This window comes from Megalops cyprinoides, chromosome 8 (assembly GCF_013368585.1).
Source record: "Megalops cyprinoides isolate fMegCyp1 chromosome 8, fMegCyp1.pri, whole genome shotgun sequence".
Lineage (NCBI taxonomy): Eukaryota > Metazoa > Chordata > Actinopteri > Elopiformes > Megalopidae > Megalops > Megalops cyprinoides.
This window is the reverse complement of record NC_050590.1, coordinates 30,992,777-31,011,929: the sequence shown is the minus strand read 5'-3', so window position 1 is coordinate 31,011,929 and position 19,153 is coordinate 30,992,777. Positions and strand designations below refer to the sequence as shown.

At 38.7% G+C, this 19,153-nt stretch overlaps 2 protein-coding genes across 4 annotated transcripts in view; both read right to left on the bottom strand.

The window, feature by feature from the left end:
- LOC118781791 (oxysterol-binding protein-related protein 5-like) overlaps positions 1-2,589 on the bottom strand; it is a 58,266-nt gene extending 55,677 nt beyond the window's left edge. For 2 of the 3 annotated variants that reach the window (XM_036534871.1, XM_036534873.1), the window contains exon 1: positions 2,235-2,589. The gene's annotated coding sequence lies outside the window, so the exon portion shown is untranslated. The remainder of the gene's footprint in view (positions 1-2,234) is intronic. The other variant, XM_036534872.1, reaches the window with a different exon arrangement.
- An 8,828-nt stretch (positions 2,590-11,417) lies between these two features.
- Positions 11,418-18,001, bottom strand: LOC118781795 (receptor-type tyrosine-protein phosphatase eta-like). The gene is made up of 15 exons (XM_036534879.1): positions 17,926-18,001; positions 17,677-17,826; positions 17,251-17,437; positions 16,395-16,513; positions 16,180-16,267; positions 16,010-16,054; positions 15,773-15,781; positions 15,561-15,648; positions 14,498-14,588; positions 14,273-14,346; positions 14,052-14,186; positions 13,377-13,493; positions 13,024-13,184; positions 12,637-12,772; positions 11,418-11,711 (listed from the first exon to the last, which is right to left on the bottom strand). The coding sequence occupies exons 2-15, from the start codon at positions 17,801-17,803 to the stop codon at positions 11,559-11,561; spliced, it is 1,530 nt and encodes a 509-aa protein (XP_036390772.1). The 5' UTR covers positions 17,804-17,826; positions 17,926-18,001; the 3' UTR covers positions 11,418-11,558.
- Between the last annotated feature and the right edge of the window lie 1,152 nt (positions 18,002-19,153).

The following is a 19,153-nucleotide window of genomic DNA, read 5'->3' as shown; positions in this document are numbered from 1 at the left end:
GAAATTCAATGTATCATTACATCCCTAGCAGATTGTGAATTTGCCATGAAATGAAGGTGGCATTGTTCTGCTTACCCACCACCCTACAGAGTGCACAGCAAGACAGTGGTACCAGGCACAAGGCTTGAGTGTTGTAACAGGCGATGCTGCATTCGGGGTTTGCACTCACTTGTGCTTGGTGGCTTTTGTGTGGAAAATTCATCAATTGGATACACCACAATAGTTTTACATCACTGAATACAGCAAAACCAAGCAGTATCAGGTTGTCTCACACCAGAATCTACATTTCTGGATTTAAGAGAACTCTGACACCAGATGATTTCTACATAGCTTGTCTCAGCACCCATGCTACCCCTGTGAAGGGGAAGGCTGTGCTAACAATTTTTCAGTTTTTGTGACAGTATTTGAACCATCTCATTTGTCACAGTGCCAAAACTGGCTACACCTGTAAAACCCTGCCAAGAATGATGCTAGTGGTTAGCAATATATTTTCCGACTTGATAAATTCTTGTCACCGACCATGGGAACTCTGACGTATAATGCATTTATGCATATAGGTATATAAATGTAGCAAATAAAGTAAAGCTCTTTGTGCACAGGGGATGTACCCCACCTGGAATCTTCTGATTGCATGCCTGGCTCCCGGACTGCCATGCCACTATACCACCTGCAGAGATCTGCAGACACAGAGCGCAGGTTCCCATGCTGAAACACTACAATCACACTGCAGTGTCAGTACACAGTCCGACTCTCCTGGTCACCTCTAGAAATCTAACACTATGGTGTACTACACGACTGGCTCCTGCTCGCATGAGCTTGGAGGACACAGCCACTGCCTCATTAACATCAGATTTACTACGCCCTTTCCTGGGACTTCACTGGATTTACTGTCAGTCATTCACAGATGAATATGACAATAGGAGCAGGTCCCCTCCACAGTGCTCAGCCACAGACAGAGTGAATGGGAAATAAACCCACAGAAACACAAAGGTTCCAAACAGGAGGTTTCCAGCCAGGAGAATTTGCTCTCACAGGTCTGTTGAGGAATACAATACATCACTGCAGAATCAGAAACTTAAATTAGGCATCTTTCTATCCTTTACTAATGCAACCTATACACACACTGGAGCCTTCCACTACAAAATTACAAAGGCAAAAACATATGTGTGCATTAATTTTACTATTAGTATCTCTGTTATGTATTCAACAAAACATTTATACATGAAATGCATACACATAAATAACCAAAGTATATGTCAGATTATTGTTATGATGATTTTTGTCTATATATTTGTCAGACACCCTTCTCCCGAATGACATACTGTGCAGGATATTAGAAGATACAATAAAGACTGCAGATAGCAAACAGGCTACAGAAATACAAACTGTAGCATAAATTAACCAAACGGCAACAAAGATCTATTTTACACAATTAAAACATCAAAACAACTCCCTTTTTATGTAATATTGTCTTCAGTCAAAATCCACATGCAACATGAAATTGTCCTAGTTGTAAGACGTGGCGCACTGTGGCGTACACCCTCTGAATTGTAATAGAAACAGTGAATATTCCAGAAATTCTTCCAGTTCCAAGTGATGTTACGTTATTAAACCCGTGGAAAAAAATCTGCAGTATTCGAATCACATATTTCACATTAAACTATATCTGTTAAACAGCGAGTCAGCCTGAATACCATAACGGATTTTCGAATACCATAATGGATTTTCGACATTATACCAAGGCGTGAATCTTTTTGAATTATGGAATATCTATCAGAAATTAACGGCATTATCAAAAATCACAAATACCTGTAACCACTGAACTGTAAAATAAACAGAAGCCATGTGAGGCTAAAGAAATCTTAAATCGTGCTTAATACTTCTCCCCCCTAGATGCTGGAGTTTACTAGTATCTGAATTAACTGGCAATGCGTGGTCATTTTGATCTTGCGATTACCACGGCTCACACCCCTGCAATGAGAGGCACCCAATGTTAATGAAAACGATTATATTTACATAATTAATCAATGCCTTAAGCATTCATCATAAACCATCCTAATGACATATAGGCTAGGCATTTCGTTTCTGTATGATAAAATCATCTGTAGCTGCTATCGCACGTGAATACGTGCAAACGTTATTATTAGCGTTACGGTTTGCGATATGTGTGTACAATTAACAAATGTAACTGCACGTGCATTTAACCGTGGTAAGAAGAATATAAAATGACCCACCTACAGTATAGTCCTCGCCGTCTACGGTCAGCTGTATCCAAATAACTTCATTGCATTTCTCCAAGAGGCATCACGTATTTCTGAACTGAAGATCTAATCCGCCCCACGTTTGCCCGAAACTACTGTTAATAGCATCAACAATCACTCTTCTCTTCTTAGACTAGTAGGTCGCACGAAACAACTAACCTCGTACACAATATCCGTTCACTAGTAACATGCTAGCAGTGTATGGACCAATCACTACTTTCTCATTCGTGAAGGGTGGGAGCGCGCCGTCCTCAACCAAATTGTTATTGGTAATGGTCGTACTTGTACTTTGCCTAGAAAAATAGTAAGGATAGCAATATTCAGGTTTCGATGTTTAATTCTTTTAAATTTAAAAAAAAAAACAAAAAAACAAAGTGAGAGAGCACGAAATCCAGCTTCGTCGCTGCTTCGATGTGTGTGTGGCAGCAGTGGTGGTATGAGACGAGAAGCAGGCGAGTGAGAGTCATTACCATCTTAAAGCCACAGCCGTACAGCTGTTGGACGTGAGGGCAGGAAATACCAGAGGAGCTGGAACCGCCAATAGAGAGAGACGCGACAGAAACATGGACCGGAGAACGGAACTGGGTTTTGGGTTTACACGGCAAAAGCCGTTTGCACCATGAAAATAAAGCATTGAAGCCGTGACAGATGCCGTTCGAGGTTTTTCTAGCCAAGCTAGATTTACACGGATTTTGTGTCGACAGTACGCTGTTAAAGACCAGACTGAACTGGTTACAGTCTGAAGGCACAAAAAAGAAAGTCTACCTTTTTTTTTATTATTTCTGCTGCACATAATTGTGGTACAGGTACAGGATATAATTTTTTTTGTTATTTTTTGGAAGAGTGGGTGTGGAGACGTGAAATAATATGGGTTGGAAATTTACGGTGGTTATTTGTGCTGAGCACTTGGAAATGATTACATAACCTGTCAGAAACATGACACGGGAAAGTCTGAGACAATATTTCTATACAGAATAGCAGCAGCCAGTGGTGACTTAATGTTGTCGAGGAGTCAGAAGTTTTTACATTATCTGCAATGTACCACTTACACCCATACTAGCAGAACTTAATTTTTCATTGAAAGTAGGGATGCACACTGCGTCTTCATCCTAGCTATTAATGAAATATCATCGTCAGATATCAACGTATGTGTAATATTATAGGCACCGTGAAACAGTTTTATGTGGAAAAAACAGGCACTTTGAAATAAAAGGAAATATGAGTTCTGGAATAATTCAAGATCTGGGCATTGCAACGAAACCGTTGATGTCTTGAGCTTGATTTAAAGTTACTGCACATTTAAAAAATATATTGGTTCTGCATTTTTTAAATGTGTCTTTCACATATGCACATTAAGTCTAAAAAATGGAGAGAAAATGGAAGCAGGAGTAACCTGCCATTCTGTCCTCAGTGATCAGCAATCTGACTACATCAGATGTGCACATAGTTACCTTTGTCTGATAATAAAATAAAGCAGCTTGACTTGGACAATAAGGTTACCCTGAGAGCGCAGGCAAGAGAAAGCAAAAGAAAAGAGAGCCATCAGTACTTCTGCATCAATCAAAAGTACTGTAGTATCACTGACCTGTAAATTGTAGTAAGTGGGCCACACTGAAATTTATTTTGTGCATGTCCTTATTGGAGCTAAAAAGATATTTTCAGGACCAGCAGAAGGCACTCTCAAGTTCCAATTATGAAGTTAATTCAACCTCTTGTTTCTTAACAACCACAATGCTGCTGGGTTTACACTGACAACCTATATTTCAGTCAGCATCAGTTCATAATGTCACATGGCTTATGCAAGGCACTGAAATATTGAATATGTGATCAATTCATCATTTAGGTATATATATATATATATATATATATATATATATATATATATGTGTGTGTGTATATATATATATATATATGTGTGTGTGTGTATATATATATATATATATATATATATATGTATATTCCTTTAAGCTATCTTTAATATCTATGTCTTTTCAGAGGGGTAATGTTAAATAGGAGAGTCACATCTGTGTTAAATTGAGCATCAAAAGAAACACATTACCCTATTTATGAATGCATGTTTTTGGAAAAGTAAAGTATACAGTTTTGGATAGCGATTAAATGTTGTGTAAATGTAAATTTGCTTCATTCAGCATTTATGGCTTACTATAAATGTTTTCACTACTCATCCATTCAACCAATATTTGCTGCAGACTAATATTTACTTTAGGTTCAATCACCTCCTCACCTCTGCCCAATTACCTTTCCAACTAATGAGATGATGGTGTTTATGCAACAGTCAAAGTGACTCAGGTGCTTTATGGTCAACCATAAGTGATTAACTAATCAAATTGATAAAAAAAAATGCTTAATCAATATGCAAAACCATATATTTTTCTATACACAACATGCATACATGAAGGATTGATCCCCAACATGTTGTTTTTGATATCAAGACATCTTTCTCCTATTTCTACAACTTTCACCAATAACTATATTTGACTGTTAAAGAAGTACTGTTGCTTGAATACTTGCAGCTGCTTTTAGTATTGGCAGTCCACTTTAACTGTTCACTCACTGTGACCCCAGAGCTCTCATTTTTAGAACTTTTCCACACTCCCTACAGGAAAGCTTCAGTTAGAATTTCAGCCATTGTTAGCACTCTATTTCCCTAGCTTATACTCTCTGCCCCACTTTTCCTTGTTATGCGGTCATTATATGTGCAGCATGACCTAGATTCAGAATGGCAGAGTCAGAACAAGAGAACCTTTTATCGATACATGAACTCCCACTGGTCTTCATCATGTCAGTCATACTCAAACCCTGAGAGTTACTCACTCAGCAGAAAGCCATGGAGTATTGCTACACTGTTGTTAATGCCCAGGCCTGGGGCTTTTCCTAGGTGCAGCCAGGCTGTAAATTTACTTGCTGTCAGTTTTGATTTAAGGTCTGCTGCTTAATGGGGAGAATAAGTTGATCATGAAACATGTATATTTCCACTAATAAAAGAAAATTGAGCTTGTGATAGTGAGCTCTAGGAAAAGTATTTGTTTGGATTAGTGAAGTACATGCTTGATAAATGCTTGCTTCAATAAATACATTTCCCTGGATTTTATTTTCTCATAAAACTGATTATCTCAGTACAGAAACACCTTTTCAAACAGATCAGGCACTAACACAACCAAGCTCATGTTTGATTATTTTCAATCTGGTTAATAATATTACCATTGTTGCCTCAAAGGAATAATAAAACAGCTGAACTTACGCAGTCAAGTAAATATTGAGATCGGGGGTGTAGATTTTTTTTCTTTTTTTTTGGGAGGGGGGGGGTAATTAACAGAGTAACAGCAATAGTAACGGAGTTACCATCATAACAGACAGATTATAAAACAAATTTAAGACGCAGTTTCTGTGATCCACGCTCCATGCCAATAGGTGGCAACATGTACCTTCAGTCGTCAAACCCAGAAATATACTCATCCGAGAAGAAGCGCGTCCATGAACTACACAGAAAGGCATCAAAGCGTTGAAGTGAGATTTAGTTTAGTGAATTTATATGGCAGATTTCTTTAAACTATGCTGTTGGGAGGTAGAGGAAGGTAATAACGAAGTTTACAGCATGTAGTTACCCATGGAAATATAAACCACTTCTACGCTTTTTAGCAACAAGGCCTAATTGAACCGATTTAACATTTACTTGTGCAGTGTTTTCAGCTTGCTAGCATTAGTAATGTTAGATTATCTAGATAATAGAAGCTAATTTGCTGATTTCTAGACCTCCTGCTTAAAATGCGAGCAAGTTGATGTTTTCTATGAAGCAATGTATCCTTTTCACAGAATATCCGTTTGTGTTTTCCAGCATTAAGACAACATTCAGCAAACCCATTTATTATACTTGCAATACCAGTTAGTTGGCTACTGTGCTCTTGTTGTTCTTTTTTGAAGGAAAAATCAGAAAAGGAGGGAGCAGCTAGATATCATTCCTCGTGTTCTAAATTGAGAATATTATGGCGAGCCCTTTCAACACTTTATATTCTGTTGGCGCCAGAAAAAGGACGTTAGCTAATTATCTCAAGCTCAGCATGGCCGCCAGAGGTTGGTACAGAGAAAGAGGAGGTCAAAGGGAGGTGAATGTTGCAGAGTTGAGAGTAGCTAGTAGCTTCAGTGCGTTATGCGTAAAACCAGTAACTTTTTGGTAGCAGGTAGTGGAGCAGTTTCGGGGGTGACATCACTCTGCGATTCCCGTGATCATTGATGACTGGAGAAATACGGGCAATTTGCTTTGAACTCAAGCGGCAACGATGTTGATCATTAGAGTCAGGTTATGCGCTGAAAACAGAGGTCGGTCTCCCTGGCAGAGTTGCGGATCATCTTTCACGTACTCTACATTCATCTTCAAAGATGGGAATGCTATGGCAAGCCGTTTTAACATTTAATCGTCCGTTGGCAGTAGGAAACTAAGTTCCTACTTAACCAGGAATATTTTACTATCAATGATAATTGGCCTGATAATCAGGCCTGGGAACAATGTAAAGCTGCTCTGTGACAACTTGTGCTGTAAAAAGCGCTATACATACAAATTGAATTGAATAGATAAATGGCTGGTGTTTTAATTTGGCATTTTATGTGTTTTAATTTTCCTTTATGTGTCATTTTATCACAATATTGCATTTTTCTATTGTCATTTGTTAACTAATTCATACTGTAAATTCTTTTGAGATTATTTGTCCATGAATGTTTTTATTTTGTTTTTATTTTTACTTTATGTACATCAGGTCTCTATTGAAAATGAGATCTCTATCTCAATGGGATTCACCTGAATAAATAAAGGTTAATAATAATTAATTTATCACAAGAGACGATTATTTTCTTATTAGTAACAATTAAGTTCTCAATTAGAATGGAACTAGTTCGCTTGCAGTTAATCATTGAATCACATTATAAATTTTGTCTTACTAGTAATAATTCAGTTCTCACTAGTGACAATTATTTTGTAATTAATGTTCATTTTCTCACTTGTTAACATTTAATTCAAATTAGCAACGCTAAAAATTGTATTTACTTCAGTTCAATAGACATTGAAATTGCAGCTTGTTAAAAGACCCCTGCATTGACGCTCCAAGCTATGTGTCTCTCTGATTTTTAATATGAGGTCTACTCCCGTGTTTGATGTTTATTTCATGCGCAGTTTAGAGCATGCGTATTACATGAATTATGTCCCCTAAAATGCTTTCAGGACCTTCCAGCAACACTCTGTTATCAATTTGCAGATTACTGTCAATGGGGGACACTTGTGAGATGACAATTCATAGAATTCCTAATTGTGATTTATGCAATCCCCCTGCTGGCTATTTTGTGCCATGACCATGCGAGCAGTGACCATATACGGATTCTTGCAGCAAAATTCTGAATGATTAGCAGTTGCAATAATTCCACAAATATCCATAGTAATGATACAAATCCATAACCATGAACCATAGAAGCAGGCTCAGTGCCAGGAGAAAATAATAGAGCGGTGCAATCATAAACCAGGGGGTACACAAAAAGTAATAAATACTATGTAGACATTAGGATATAAGGAGACAACTGGGGGTGCACTGACGTCTGTCTGGGGGGTGAATAGCATTGGGCCTGCATAGAAGTGCTGGTCTGGCTCCTGAAGTTGACCACCTATCCTTGCCAAAGCACTATACTCAGTGTCAGAAAGGGCATTTAGATGTAAGGTGTAGGTGTACAGAGACATCTTGCTTCTGAGTAGAACATTGCTTATGAAAAGCTCCCCCTACAGCCCATCATCAGCTTTTTTGTTAGGCATGTTGTAGTCCTGCAATCCAGTTGCACTCCACTTACTTATTAAAGCATGTTAGGGGCATGTTATCACCACACTATCTGGGCATGCTGTATGTTTGAATATGGTTTGTGGTGTCCTATGTCCTGTGGCATGTAAAGTCTTTCATACCACTTTAGTAGATGCACTCTGTACTCACACTGTGGATAAAAGCATCTGCTCGATAACAATTTGTATTGTAGTAATGCAGCAGGTCATGAACATGAACTACACTTTGGGGGATCTGCAGGTAGTGATCATCACAGTATAAGAAGTGGACCCGGTAGCACAGGGTTTTTTCTTCTTCGATTATTTAAATATGGATTTAAATGCCCTCTAATGGGCTTTGGCATAAACATTTGCCTTTATTATCATCTCATTAGAAGCACAGAACTGAAAGTGCTGTGACAAGGGATTGAGCATCAAGCAAGAAAAGTGGCAACATAAGCATAGAATAACTCAAACACAGGCATACACATAGTTTTTAAAAATAATGGAAAGAAAACATTTTGAAGTGCCAGACAAAGCTGTATGAACCTTCCTGGAATACACACACTGTTGAATACTGATCTGTAACTTAATGCTGGGTAAGGTGTGTTGTGCTGTCAGGATCTTGACAATCCCAGTTTCAACCTACTGGGTGGGTGCGTGGAGAGCCAGCTGGGAATGGATTCCACGACCTACCCAGTTCACAGTTGAGCCAAGCACCCCAGCCCCACCTGGCTTGGACTTGCCCCACAGAGAATGGGTCACCCTGAACAGACTTCGCACAGGGGTTGGCCATTTCAACGCCAACATGTACCACTGGGGACTGCGCAGGATTTTTTTTTTTTTTTTGGGATGTTTGGCTTTGGCAGGTGGGAATTGCTAGGCAACTAGAGACTGCAGAGTGCAGTGCTTGTTCTGGTGTTAACTGTAGCTGTGCACTACATGGTATAGCCGTACCCTTGAACGTTCAGCAAGGAACTGGAGAGAGATGAGCAAGGGCAAGAAATGGTTACATTCCAGGGAGGATGAACATCAATTAAGCGGCTGAATTCTGTATGACCTGATGCCATCTGACTGCCAGTTGCAGGAAGGCCAGCCACATACAGTTGCTGGGAATGTTCCAGTAGCCCAGATAGGACAGTACAAGGCCCTCCACCCACAGTGGGATAGTGCATATGAGGAGTTGGCATTAGTCTACTTTAGTGCAAGACATGTACTGTTTGACTTAGACAGTGTTGGACCCTGTGGTAAGGAGGAGTTGTAGTGGAGCACTAAACGAGTCATATGTAGCAGTTTTTAGTCTCACTTGAATAGGTTGGGTTAGTTGTGGCTACCTGATGCACGCAAACACACACACACACACACACACAAGCATGCGCCAATATATACAGACTATAAACACAACACACACTTGTGAAGTGCAACATCTTTAATCCTGCTCTGTTAACACCTTTATATTATTTACTGGCATAAAAAATTCTGCGTATTTTCCATTCATAACAACTGCTAGCATCATACTCTGCACAGAGCAACAGGGTAGAACTTTTACAGCTGGAGTTTAGAAACAGTAAAAAAAACAACATAATTACTTTGAATCCTTAAGAATACAACACAATTTATACTGAAAACAAGTAAAACAAAAACTAAAAATGTAAAAATAAACCTTAACTAGTGGCTTTAAAACCATGACACAGCATGCTTTAACATTTAACTTCACATATTCATGTGACCACTAAAAGGGGAGAGTGCATTGATTTTAAACATAAAAGTAAACTCTCTTTATGCATTGAAACAGGTTGAGCAGTGGGAATGTGCAGGTGAACAGAGGCAGTATCCTCACCCACATTACCTGCATCTGTAAACTCATTGCAGTTGGTATCTAAGTTAATTGCCCAAGACATTAGCACTGCTCATGTTACATCCCCAATTTTGTCAGCACAGCAATGAGGGGGTATTTTTTAGTCATTTCATTTCTAGGGAATATAATAACACAAGAAAACTCAAAGGCTTTGTGATACAAGTTTTCTAACAGCATATGAAGTACTCGGCCTCTGTTGAAGCAGTTTCAAGTCATTAATTGCACATGAAAATGTGTCCAAGAAAACAAAACAGTCAAATTGCAATGTCCTAAGCAAAATCTAAATCAAAAGCAAAATCACATTTAAACACCATGTGGCAACAATCATGGCATTCATAAAGGCACAATGTTCTCTAAATAGATTTCAAACACTCAAAGAAAACAAAAGCTAAAGGCAAGTTATTATGCATGAAACAGCATATATGCAACCAGTGCATTCATTTGGTTTAACCCAAAATCAGCAAATAAGTTTATAAAATATTGGTGTCACATTTGAAATATATTTATGCCACATCACTGTATGGCAACTCCAGCATATTAGATAGATATTTTTTTATTGTACTATTAAGTCTGAACAGTTACCATGTCAAGTCAGTACACAGTACTGTAGACAAAACCTGCATGTACTGTCCTCATAAACTTATCTGTTCCTGGCCTTATTTTGTGTATACTTACATCGTTCCCACACTTGCATTGCCATAGCACATCTTGTTAAGGCCCACTCTGACAGGATCTCCACAGTGCTTACATACACACTACACAGAAATGCAAAGGACAGAAAACAACATTACCCCCTCAGGGAAAAGACTAAATAAGTTGTCTCCCAGTAAGTAGACACTCGGCTCTGCCAGTGGTAGACTTACTGTACCAGATTTGGGATAATGCATAGAGATTATAAAGAAGCATTGTTATTATGAGATGCTGAAACTAAGCACTGTTAAAGCTAGAAAAAATGAACCTGGTGGCAGGATCATGCCTATACAAATATATCAGTATCTATATTCAAAATAAATGACACTATGTGCAGTAACAGTATTCTCTGTTAGATAAATTATTTAATGGAAGCGTGATGTATTTTGTAATTGGTAATCAAGGTACAATGTGTCCTGAGTGCAATGTTTATCAAGATTGAAATAAAATAATAATAACGATAACAGCAGTAATAATTATCATATTAAGATATTTGCAATCATGTATTGCACACTGAAAAAATAACCAAGTATTTATCCTGTTCAAAGGTATAAAAACAAACTGGAATGCATCTGGAAGACAACCCTATAATTAGAAAAATAGAAATCACCCTTTCTAAACAAGCCATTTCTTCATTTTGATGCAACTTTGCATATAGTTAATTATTCTGGCAATTTATTCATATTCCTGAAGTGATCCTGAAATGATTTTACCAGATAAATGTTATAAAATGAACAAACAAAAAATAAAGAATAATCCACAGATATAGAATAATAATAACAACAACATTTCCTGCTTTACTGAAAGAACAAGGTTCATCCTCAATTCCTGTGCATAATTTCTGGTAGGGTAGACATTCAAAAAAATACAATCATTTTCTGTCAAAAGGCTTCCTTCTTCTGAAATTGGAGGCAGGTATGGTATGACACACAGAGGACTAGGCCTCAGGGCAGCCATCTCCCCCCTTCATGGGCTGAATGTTCTCGTAAATAGTGAGTGCTGCTGTATTCTGATAGATCAAGTCTACATTGGTCCCAGTCCTTGATTTGATGATGTCCATGGCACACTGGTTTAGGAACACATACTGGTCCTATAAGGAAAATGAAAAGTTATTTAAATGATAGGATGATGAGAAAATAAAATAGAAAATGAAAATGTCTGATTTGTAATGTCACCAGTTTCATTTCTCTCATTGGGCTGCTAGAATACATGCCTCCTTTTCAGACAGGTTGTGGGCTCCTCTGTAAATCAGGCTTTGTTCTTAGCTTACAACTGAACACTTTTTCTGAAGTTCACTGTTTGTCCTTAGACTCCCATTTACTCATATTAACTAGAACTTAATTTCAACTGCATGCAATTTGAAAAATGTACATCTGCAATTAAACCCCACTGACACATGTTGGGTCTGTCACCTAACATCTGTTTGAATACCAGTTTCTCTCTCTAGCATCCTCACTTAAGAATACTGCTGTTATACTCCCAGGCTGGGACCCCACTGTGATAATCTACACAGCATGCAAGGAATTGTGGAAACCACAGAAACAACTCTGCTTACTCCTCAGTATTAATTCATTAAAATTATTTAATTAACTGAATTGATTAAATTAATTAATTAAATTTCCACACCACACTCTACTACAATCTTATCAATCTTATCAATTCATAAATTAACAATAATATGCATAATAATATTAATATAACATTTAAAAAATATTTGGACATATTTTAATGTACCAGTTGATTATTCATTTGCTCAAGATGCAGGGTTGATCAGTATTCCAAATTCTCCTTGTAATGAGTAGGGTGTCAGTGGCTCCATAGATATTTTTATTTTCAAAAGCTCTGCACAGAACATACATTAAACTTTAATGAAAAAATAAAACCTGGCCAATCCCCCAGCTTGGTCAACATTTATTACCATAAGCTCCCGATTACAGTACATTTGCTATAAATGCAGGTGACTAGTGGGCGGTGACCTCACAGAGCCATTGTGATGAAAACACACTCCCTCTCACCTCAGTCTGGACCATGAGTGGCCTGTGCATGCGCAGGTCATGGACGATTCCATACACATCCACCATGCTCTCTCTCTCAATCTGGTAGATCAGACGGTCAATGGCGATAAAGGTTCCGGTCCGCCCCACTCCCGCACTTGATAATGAGAAGGAAACCACAACAGATGCAGATATTAGGCATTCTGTATATATATTCTGTTCTCTTGGGCTGGGAGTCACTCTGGATAAGAGGCGTGTAATGTGATGTAGTATGAGGTATAAAGACACTGACAGCATCAGAACATATACTGTTTGAAGCCTTTGACAGCAAACATGGTATAAAGCCACTGACACCATGAAGACCAAGGGTGACAGTAGGACTGCGGATGTCTCTGGGCAGGGTCTCACCTGCAGTGCACCACAGTGGGTGAGTTGCGGGAGAACTGCTCCATGTGCTCCCTCACTAAGTGCCTGAAGTTGATGAGCAGCTCGGTGGTCTCGGGCACTCCATGGTCCGGCCAGGCTGTGAAATGGAAATGGCGCAGTGCTCGGGTCTCTGCTGTCTTGACCTAAGCAAGTCAGAGTGTCAGCCACGGCATGAGCATTTTATACAACTCACAAGTCAGTAGTTTTAACTGTTGCACAGACAGTGGTGATCTCCTCATACCATGGGGGAAAGGTCACAAATCCCAAATTTCTCCTGTGGTGTCTGCTCTAACCATCAGCACATGCTCCTGTTTTAAACCCTGCATTATACTCACATTTTTTACGTCAAAGTCCCTTATGGTCCAGTCCTCCAGTGGGATTTCAGATGTTGTTGTTACCGTTATGTTGTTGAAATGTTTGGTTTTAGATGGCCAGTATTCTTCACATTTCACCTGGGAGAGAATTTGGGTGAATTGAAGGCCTAGTTATTGTGTGTGTCCTTTACCTTTACATTTAGCTTAATGCATCTCCTGTTGTGTATTAATAGTTTGCAAGAGTATCCTGGTTGTTTTGTAGTGCAATTATGAAGGATGAGGATTCTGCCTGTAATATTTTTTTTTTATTTTTAGTAGCAAACCTTTAACTGTTTAGGCAAGTGATATGGGAGAGTGGATAATTAGTTGAGCACATAACTAAAAGGTTGCAGGTGCAAGCCATGTGACACAGGTTTTGAGCAACGTAAGCTGTAGAAAAGCTATCCTTGAGCAACGTAAAAGACCCAGATTGCTTCACAGCCAGGGGCCACACCACAATATTGCAGTCAGGCATTCAGAATCAGATTCCATCCAGCTAAGGTAGGCCCACCTCACCCAGCATCCGAGTGCATCAAGCCTTTAACAAAATCTGCAATTCCAACTATTGTACCTTCCTGACATAAAGTATTGCTATGAGTGAGTGTATGTTTGTGTATGTGTGTGCAAGTGTACATTTGTGCGCACATGACTACAGACCCGTCCCTGCTCGTTGCATCTGGTCAGCATCACCAGGGTGTGGACGTTTTTCTCCCAGATCATTCTCCAGAATTCGTTCACCGTAGCGGGAAGAGGACCCTGTGCAGCAATGTACTCCTTCTTGGAATTGTAGCCCTGTGGACACAAATGGCAGTAAAATTATAGCACTACATTACATGACTCATGAGATCAGGGATCATTGCGGATCAGCTGATACGTACTGGCATATAGTTGGCATTGATGTAGTCGTCAAAGGGACTTCCATTGATCGAAAGCTTGACCCGCGATGAATCGTCTATGTGTGAAAAGGAAAAGTGAAAAGGACCAAAATAAGGTATGGATGTTGACAATACACAGGCTTCAGAGTGTGCGCTAGTGTTTGTGGTTTGGAATAAGCATGTTACCACATGTAAGCCAGAGTCACAGTGGTGGTTGTGTTTACATACATGGAAGTACATTGTTGTAGCGGTTCTTCCCCTTGTTCTCCAGAGCCAGAGCATTGACCTTGGCCTGTGACACACCCACAGGCTTGAGATCCTGCACACAAATAGGAAAACACAACTGAGTCACAGCATCCCTGAAATCCTGGTGTTCACCAGTGAAATTCTGCCGTCTCCAGATTTTGAAATGGAGGTGCAGTTGCAAAGGTGCAACTTCTCTCATGCTGTTCACAAGCGCACAAAACCACAATTTGATTCTAACATGGCTGTTGTGGTGCATTACATGGTTTCTGTATGCATGGTCGGGGGGTGTCACAAAACTCCACTCCCCTGAGACATCAGTAACATTCTTTTATAATTTATGATGGAAGAAGATTTAAGTATACAGAATAGATCAGCACAGCACTATACAATAAACAAAAGTACAGCACAGCATTCACACACACACACACACACACACACACACACACACACACACACACACACACACACACACACACACCATATTTTTCTTGTTACATTCAGGACCTAACTTGAACAACTGCAGATTTTTGCAAGGCTGTGTTAAAAATGTATAATAAATCAAGGGTTTATGTTGTAAAACAATTAATGGTGGTAGTTCTGCACTTGATCACATACCAGATTCTTGTAAAATGGGGACTGCTTGTAATTACTGAACAAGCTTTTGACTGTATCAAGGCATGTTCACAGGTGGCTGACCTTGTACATATAGCTATGGGGACAACTTCCTCCTAAAATGTGGTTCCCAGAATCCAAATAGAAAAACACGATTTGAACTGAAGTTGCTTACTGAGTGCTATCCACATCACATCACAGTTTGGGGGTTCTCCTATGCCACAGACAATGAGAACAGGGGAGTAATTGCTGTTCCATTAGAATGTTAGGTATGGTTGTAAATATCCCTGACTGAAGTACTGAGCTGGCTGACCACTGTTGCAAAATTGTCATGTTTTGATACAACAGAATGAATTTCTACATGTTCAAGGAGATTTCATAAAAGCCTGAGTGCAATCAATCAGTTATTGTTGAGAAAATTTCCATTTTTTACCTCAAACTCCTCAGCGAACCCACAATTGGAATCAGCTCGCTGCTTCTTGTAGTACACTTCATAGTCCTCCACACGTATGGGAATGCTACTGCAGAGATGCACACCAGTGATTAACTCGAGTGTAATCCAAACATCCAGTAAAGTAAGATCACATAAACACACACACACTCACATGCAGATGGACAAGAGCAAGAGAGCTGATGCATACTTACACTTTGCCTCTGCAAAAAAAAAAAAAATATATATTAATTCTGTACAAAGGTGTAAAATAATGTACAGGTTTTGAGCAATGCTATTGTAATCTGTAATTTTCTTGTTTCTTGTAACTTTGTCAATTTAGGCAACAAACTTGGACACAGCTCCATATTTCAGCTCTGATTTAAAAAAAAAAATACATTTGACGTGATGCAAGACAGAGTAACGCAAAATGCGCAAATTTTAAAGATCACCTTATAGGCTGAATAGGGATGTCAGCAGAGTCTTTCTTAGCGATCCTGGAAGAAATATATGTTGTCATCCAAAATATCAACACATCTTAAAAGACACTACATACTCTGATATCTATTTTAACAGTTTTGGAAATAACAAAATACAATGAAATAATGGCATCAGCTCTCACCTTCTCCAATGGATTGTAAGTATCACAGTGATACAGATTAGAATGACTAGAAAAGCCAGCATTCCAGCCACTGCACCACCAATGACAGCTGATGAGAAAGAGAGAGAGAGAGAGATCCACATTGGCCTCAGATACCATGGCATATTTTCTGTTGTGATAGTAATCTTTTTCCTTGTGTGTGGCAGGAAAATTTCAAAGGAGCCATCATACATTACCTGGATTTTCTGGAAGCCTGATGGCATTGGGCTCAAAATCTGAGAACGTGACATAGGATTCTGATATTTTTACCAATTTATTATCTAATTTCAGACGGGTAAACAGCACCAAACCAAATCTGTGGGTCAGAGAGACAAACAACTGTTAAATATACAGTATACTGTTTTTCATACTACCATTTTAAAAGTGCACTGATTGCATTTTATTAAGAACACAGCCACACGGTTTAAAAACTTGCATCATTTTTGGATTCTGACCACATTGTTGCAACAAACTAGCCCGGTTTACTCATCCTGCCGGTCTTCAGCGTGGTGCACAGTGGGACTTTTAGTTTAAAACTAGCCTTTGGCTTGTTTCTGTGTGTATCAGAGGATTACATTCATCTTGCTTCAACACTCCTGCATGACTGCAGAGGTCACAGTGAGCTGACCCTAATGTGCAGTTAGTGATTCCAAAAAATAACTGTATAAAGGGAAAAGCATGAAGAACATATAACTGTGCTTGCCTGTAAATCTTATGTCTAGACTCAATGATTTCATTAGATACAGTAAAACATACCTAAAACAGGCCAACATATTATGCATTGAAGACGTCTTTAGGAAAGGGTCTTCATGGAGGTTTAATTTCAGAATAAGTAAAGTAAAAACAAGCGATCTGCATTTTATTGCATAAAACAATGGATGATGAAAGTGATATTGCAAAGGAAAGCACTGACATGTTGTAACAGATACAAGGCAGTCAATGAAGTTGCTAACCACATGCCAACACTTTTAAAATGTTGTTGACAGAATGATAATAATTTTAATTGTGTGTATTCTTAGTATTCTTTCAGTTGTGATTCAATACAGCTGCTACCTGTAAGTAGTTTTAGCTGTCAGCGGTCCATTGTAGTAGCCTTCATATTTGGAACCAGACCCTACATCAACAGTTATCGTGTTTTCCCCATTTCGAGTTTGGACCGTATTGTTCTGTATCAAAGCCAGATAAGGGGTCTTCTGATGTTGCGTCCAGGTGTTAGTCAGGTAACTTAAGTTAGCAGGTCCTGCTTCCAAAAAAGAAGCTTACAATTACACAAATGACAAAATTGCACAAATATCTAATCAGGAAGATGAACTAAATAATAAAACTGTATAAACTTAGTAACGTAGTCATTAACCTGGTAAAATATTCAATTTTTTTTTACAGAAACATAGCCTAACCAAGGAAGCACAACCAAGGGAAAATGAACCTTCCATCAGAGAAATTAACAAAACTTGCACTGAGAAGCCAGAAAAATCTCACCATCGCCTGAAGTCACCAGGATTCCATAAGCTACAATTGGTCCATTTTCACTATTTAGGAGGTTTGTGCTGAATTTCAAAACAAACATATTGTACTCCATTTTAGTAATGTTAGTATTTATACCCATAGTTATGTCTGGTTTGGGTGGACCTTTAAAAAGAAGAAGATATATGACATGTTAGGTTAGCTGAAGTAAATGCTCACATAATATCTAATTATTGTGAATTATATCAATAAACAAACACGTACGTGCAATGCCCGTCTGACAAGTTACTTGAAATACACTGCTCGGTTTCCCACATCCAATGGTCTGGATGCTCACAGTATAGTTTTTATTGTATGAGAGATTTGGAATGGTGAAATTATAGCTTCTGGTGTGAGTTTGTGAGTCCACATTGCTTCCCCAGGTAATATTGAATCCTTCATTAGAGCCAGCAGGCTTTTCCCAAGTTAGCTCAAGCTCAGGGCTCAGGTTTTTTCCTATGCAGCTGAGGGCACTGACAGGACGTGCATCTTTAAAATACAGAATGTGAAGAAAGAGAAACATATTGTATGAGTGATGCAGCTTCTGAAATGTGCATCTATTGATATCAGGGTCAGACTGTTTAAAGGCCTCCTTAAACAATTAAACTAGAATGTGCTAAGGGATATTAATGTTTTTGTCTTGACAGATGGTGTGCCAGTATGGCCACTTTGGAAGTGACCATGTTCAAAAATGTGTAAAACATGGCAAGGTTTTTGTCAATTGTTTGCTAAGAATAGAATTAAATTGAAGAGTCATCAATTCCATTTGTGTATACATAATCTTATGAATATTACTCATTTAGTTGTCATTGTGCAGGTCAATAATAATCAATAATTTTCCATACCTCAGACTATCTTCCAGCCTCATCGTCCTTTATAACACAATAGTGCCTGAATTCAAGACAGCCAATAATTTTTGTGTAAATCTAGATAACATCTGAAACAATCTTTTATTGAAAACATTGCATCAATTACTCAGAGCTGTTGATCATTGTCCAGGCATTTATGCTGTCCCAACTGGATTACTGCAAGTCTTCCCTTGTGTGTCTATGGGGCGCCAAATGTAACAGACCTTTTTTTGTGGACAGAATGCCGTCTGTGCTACGAAACGCATAAATTCATTACGAAACCGTATAACACCGTAACACCTTTTGTCCATGAAAAACACAAACGCGTTAGCATTGTGTCCACGAAATATTGGAGAGCACATACTTTCGTGCACAGAAAACAAAACGGATAATTCCTGCCGTGCACTGAACTGACCGTTGTGCTTTTCATTTTGTGGACAAAAGGCGGAATGTACTTTGCACTATGTGGACAAAAGAAACTCATTTTGTAGACAAAAGTAATTCTGTCCACGTAACAGATGTCCTAGACCAGCATTTATGCTGTTGTGGCACAAAATGCAGAATGCGCTGTACTATCATCATTCCGTGCCATCGAATGTTTATTT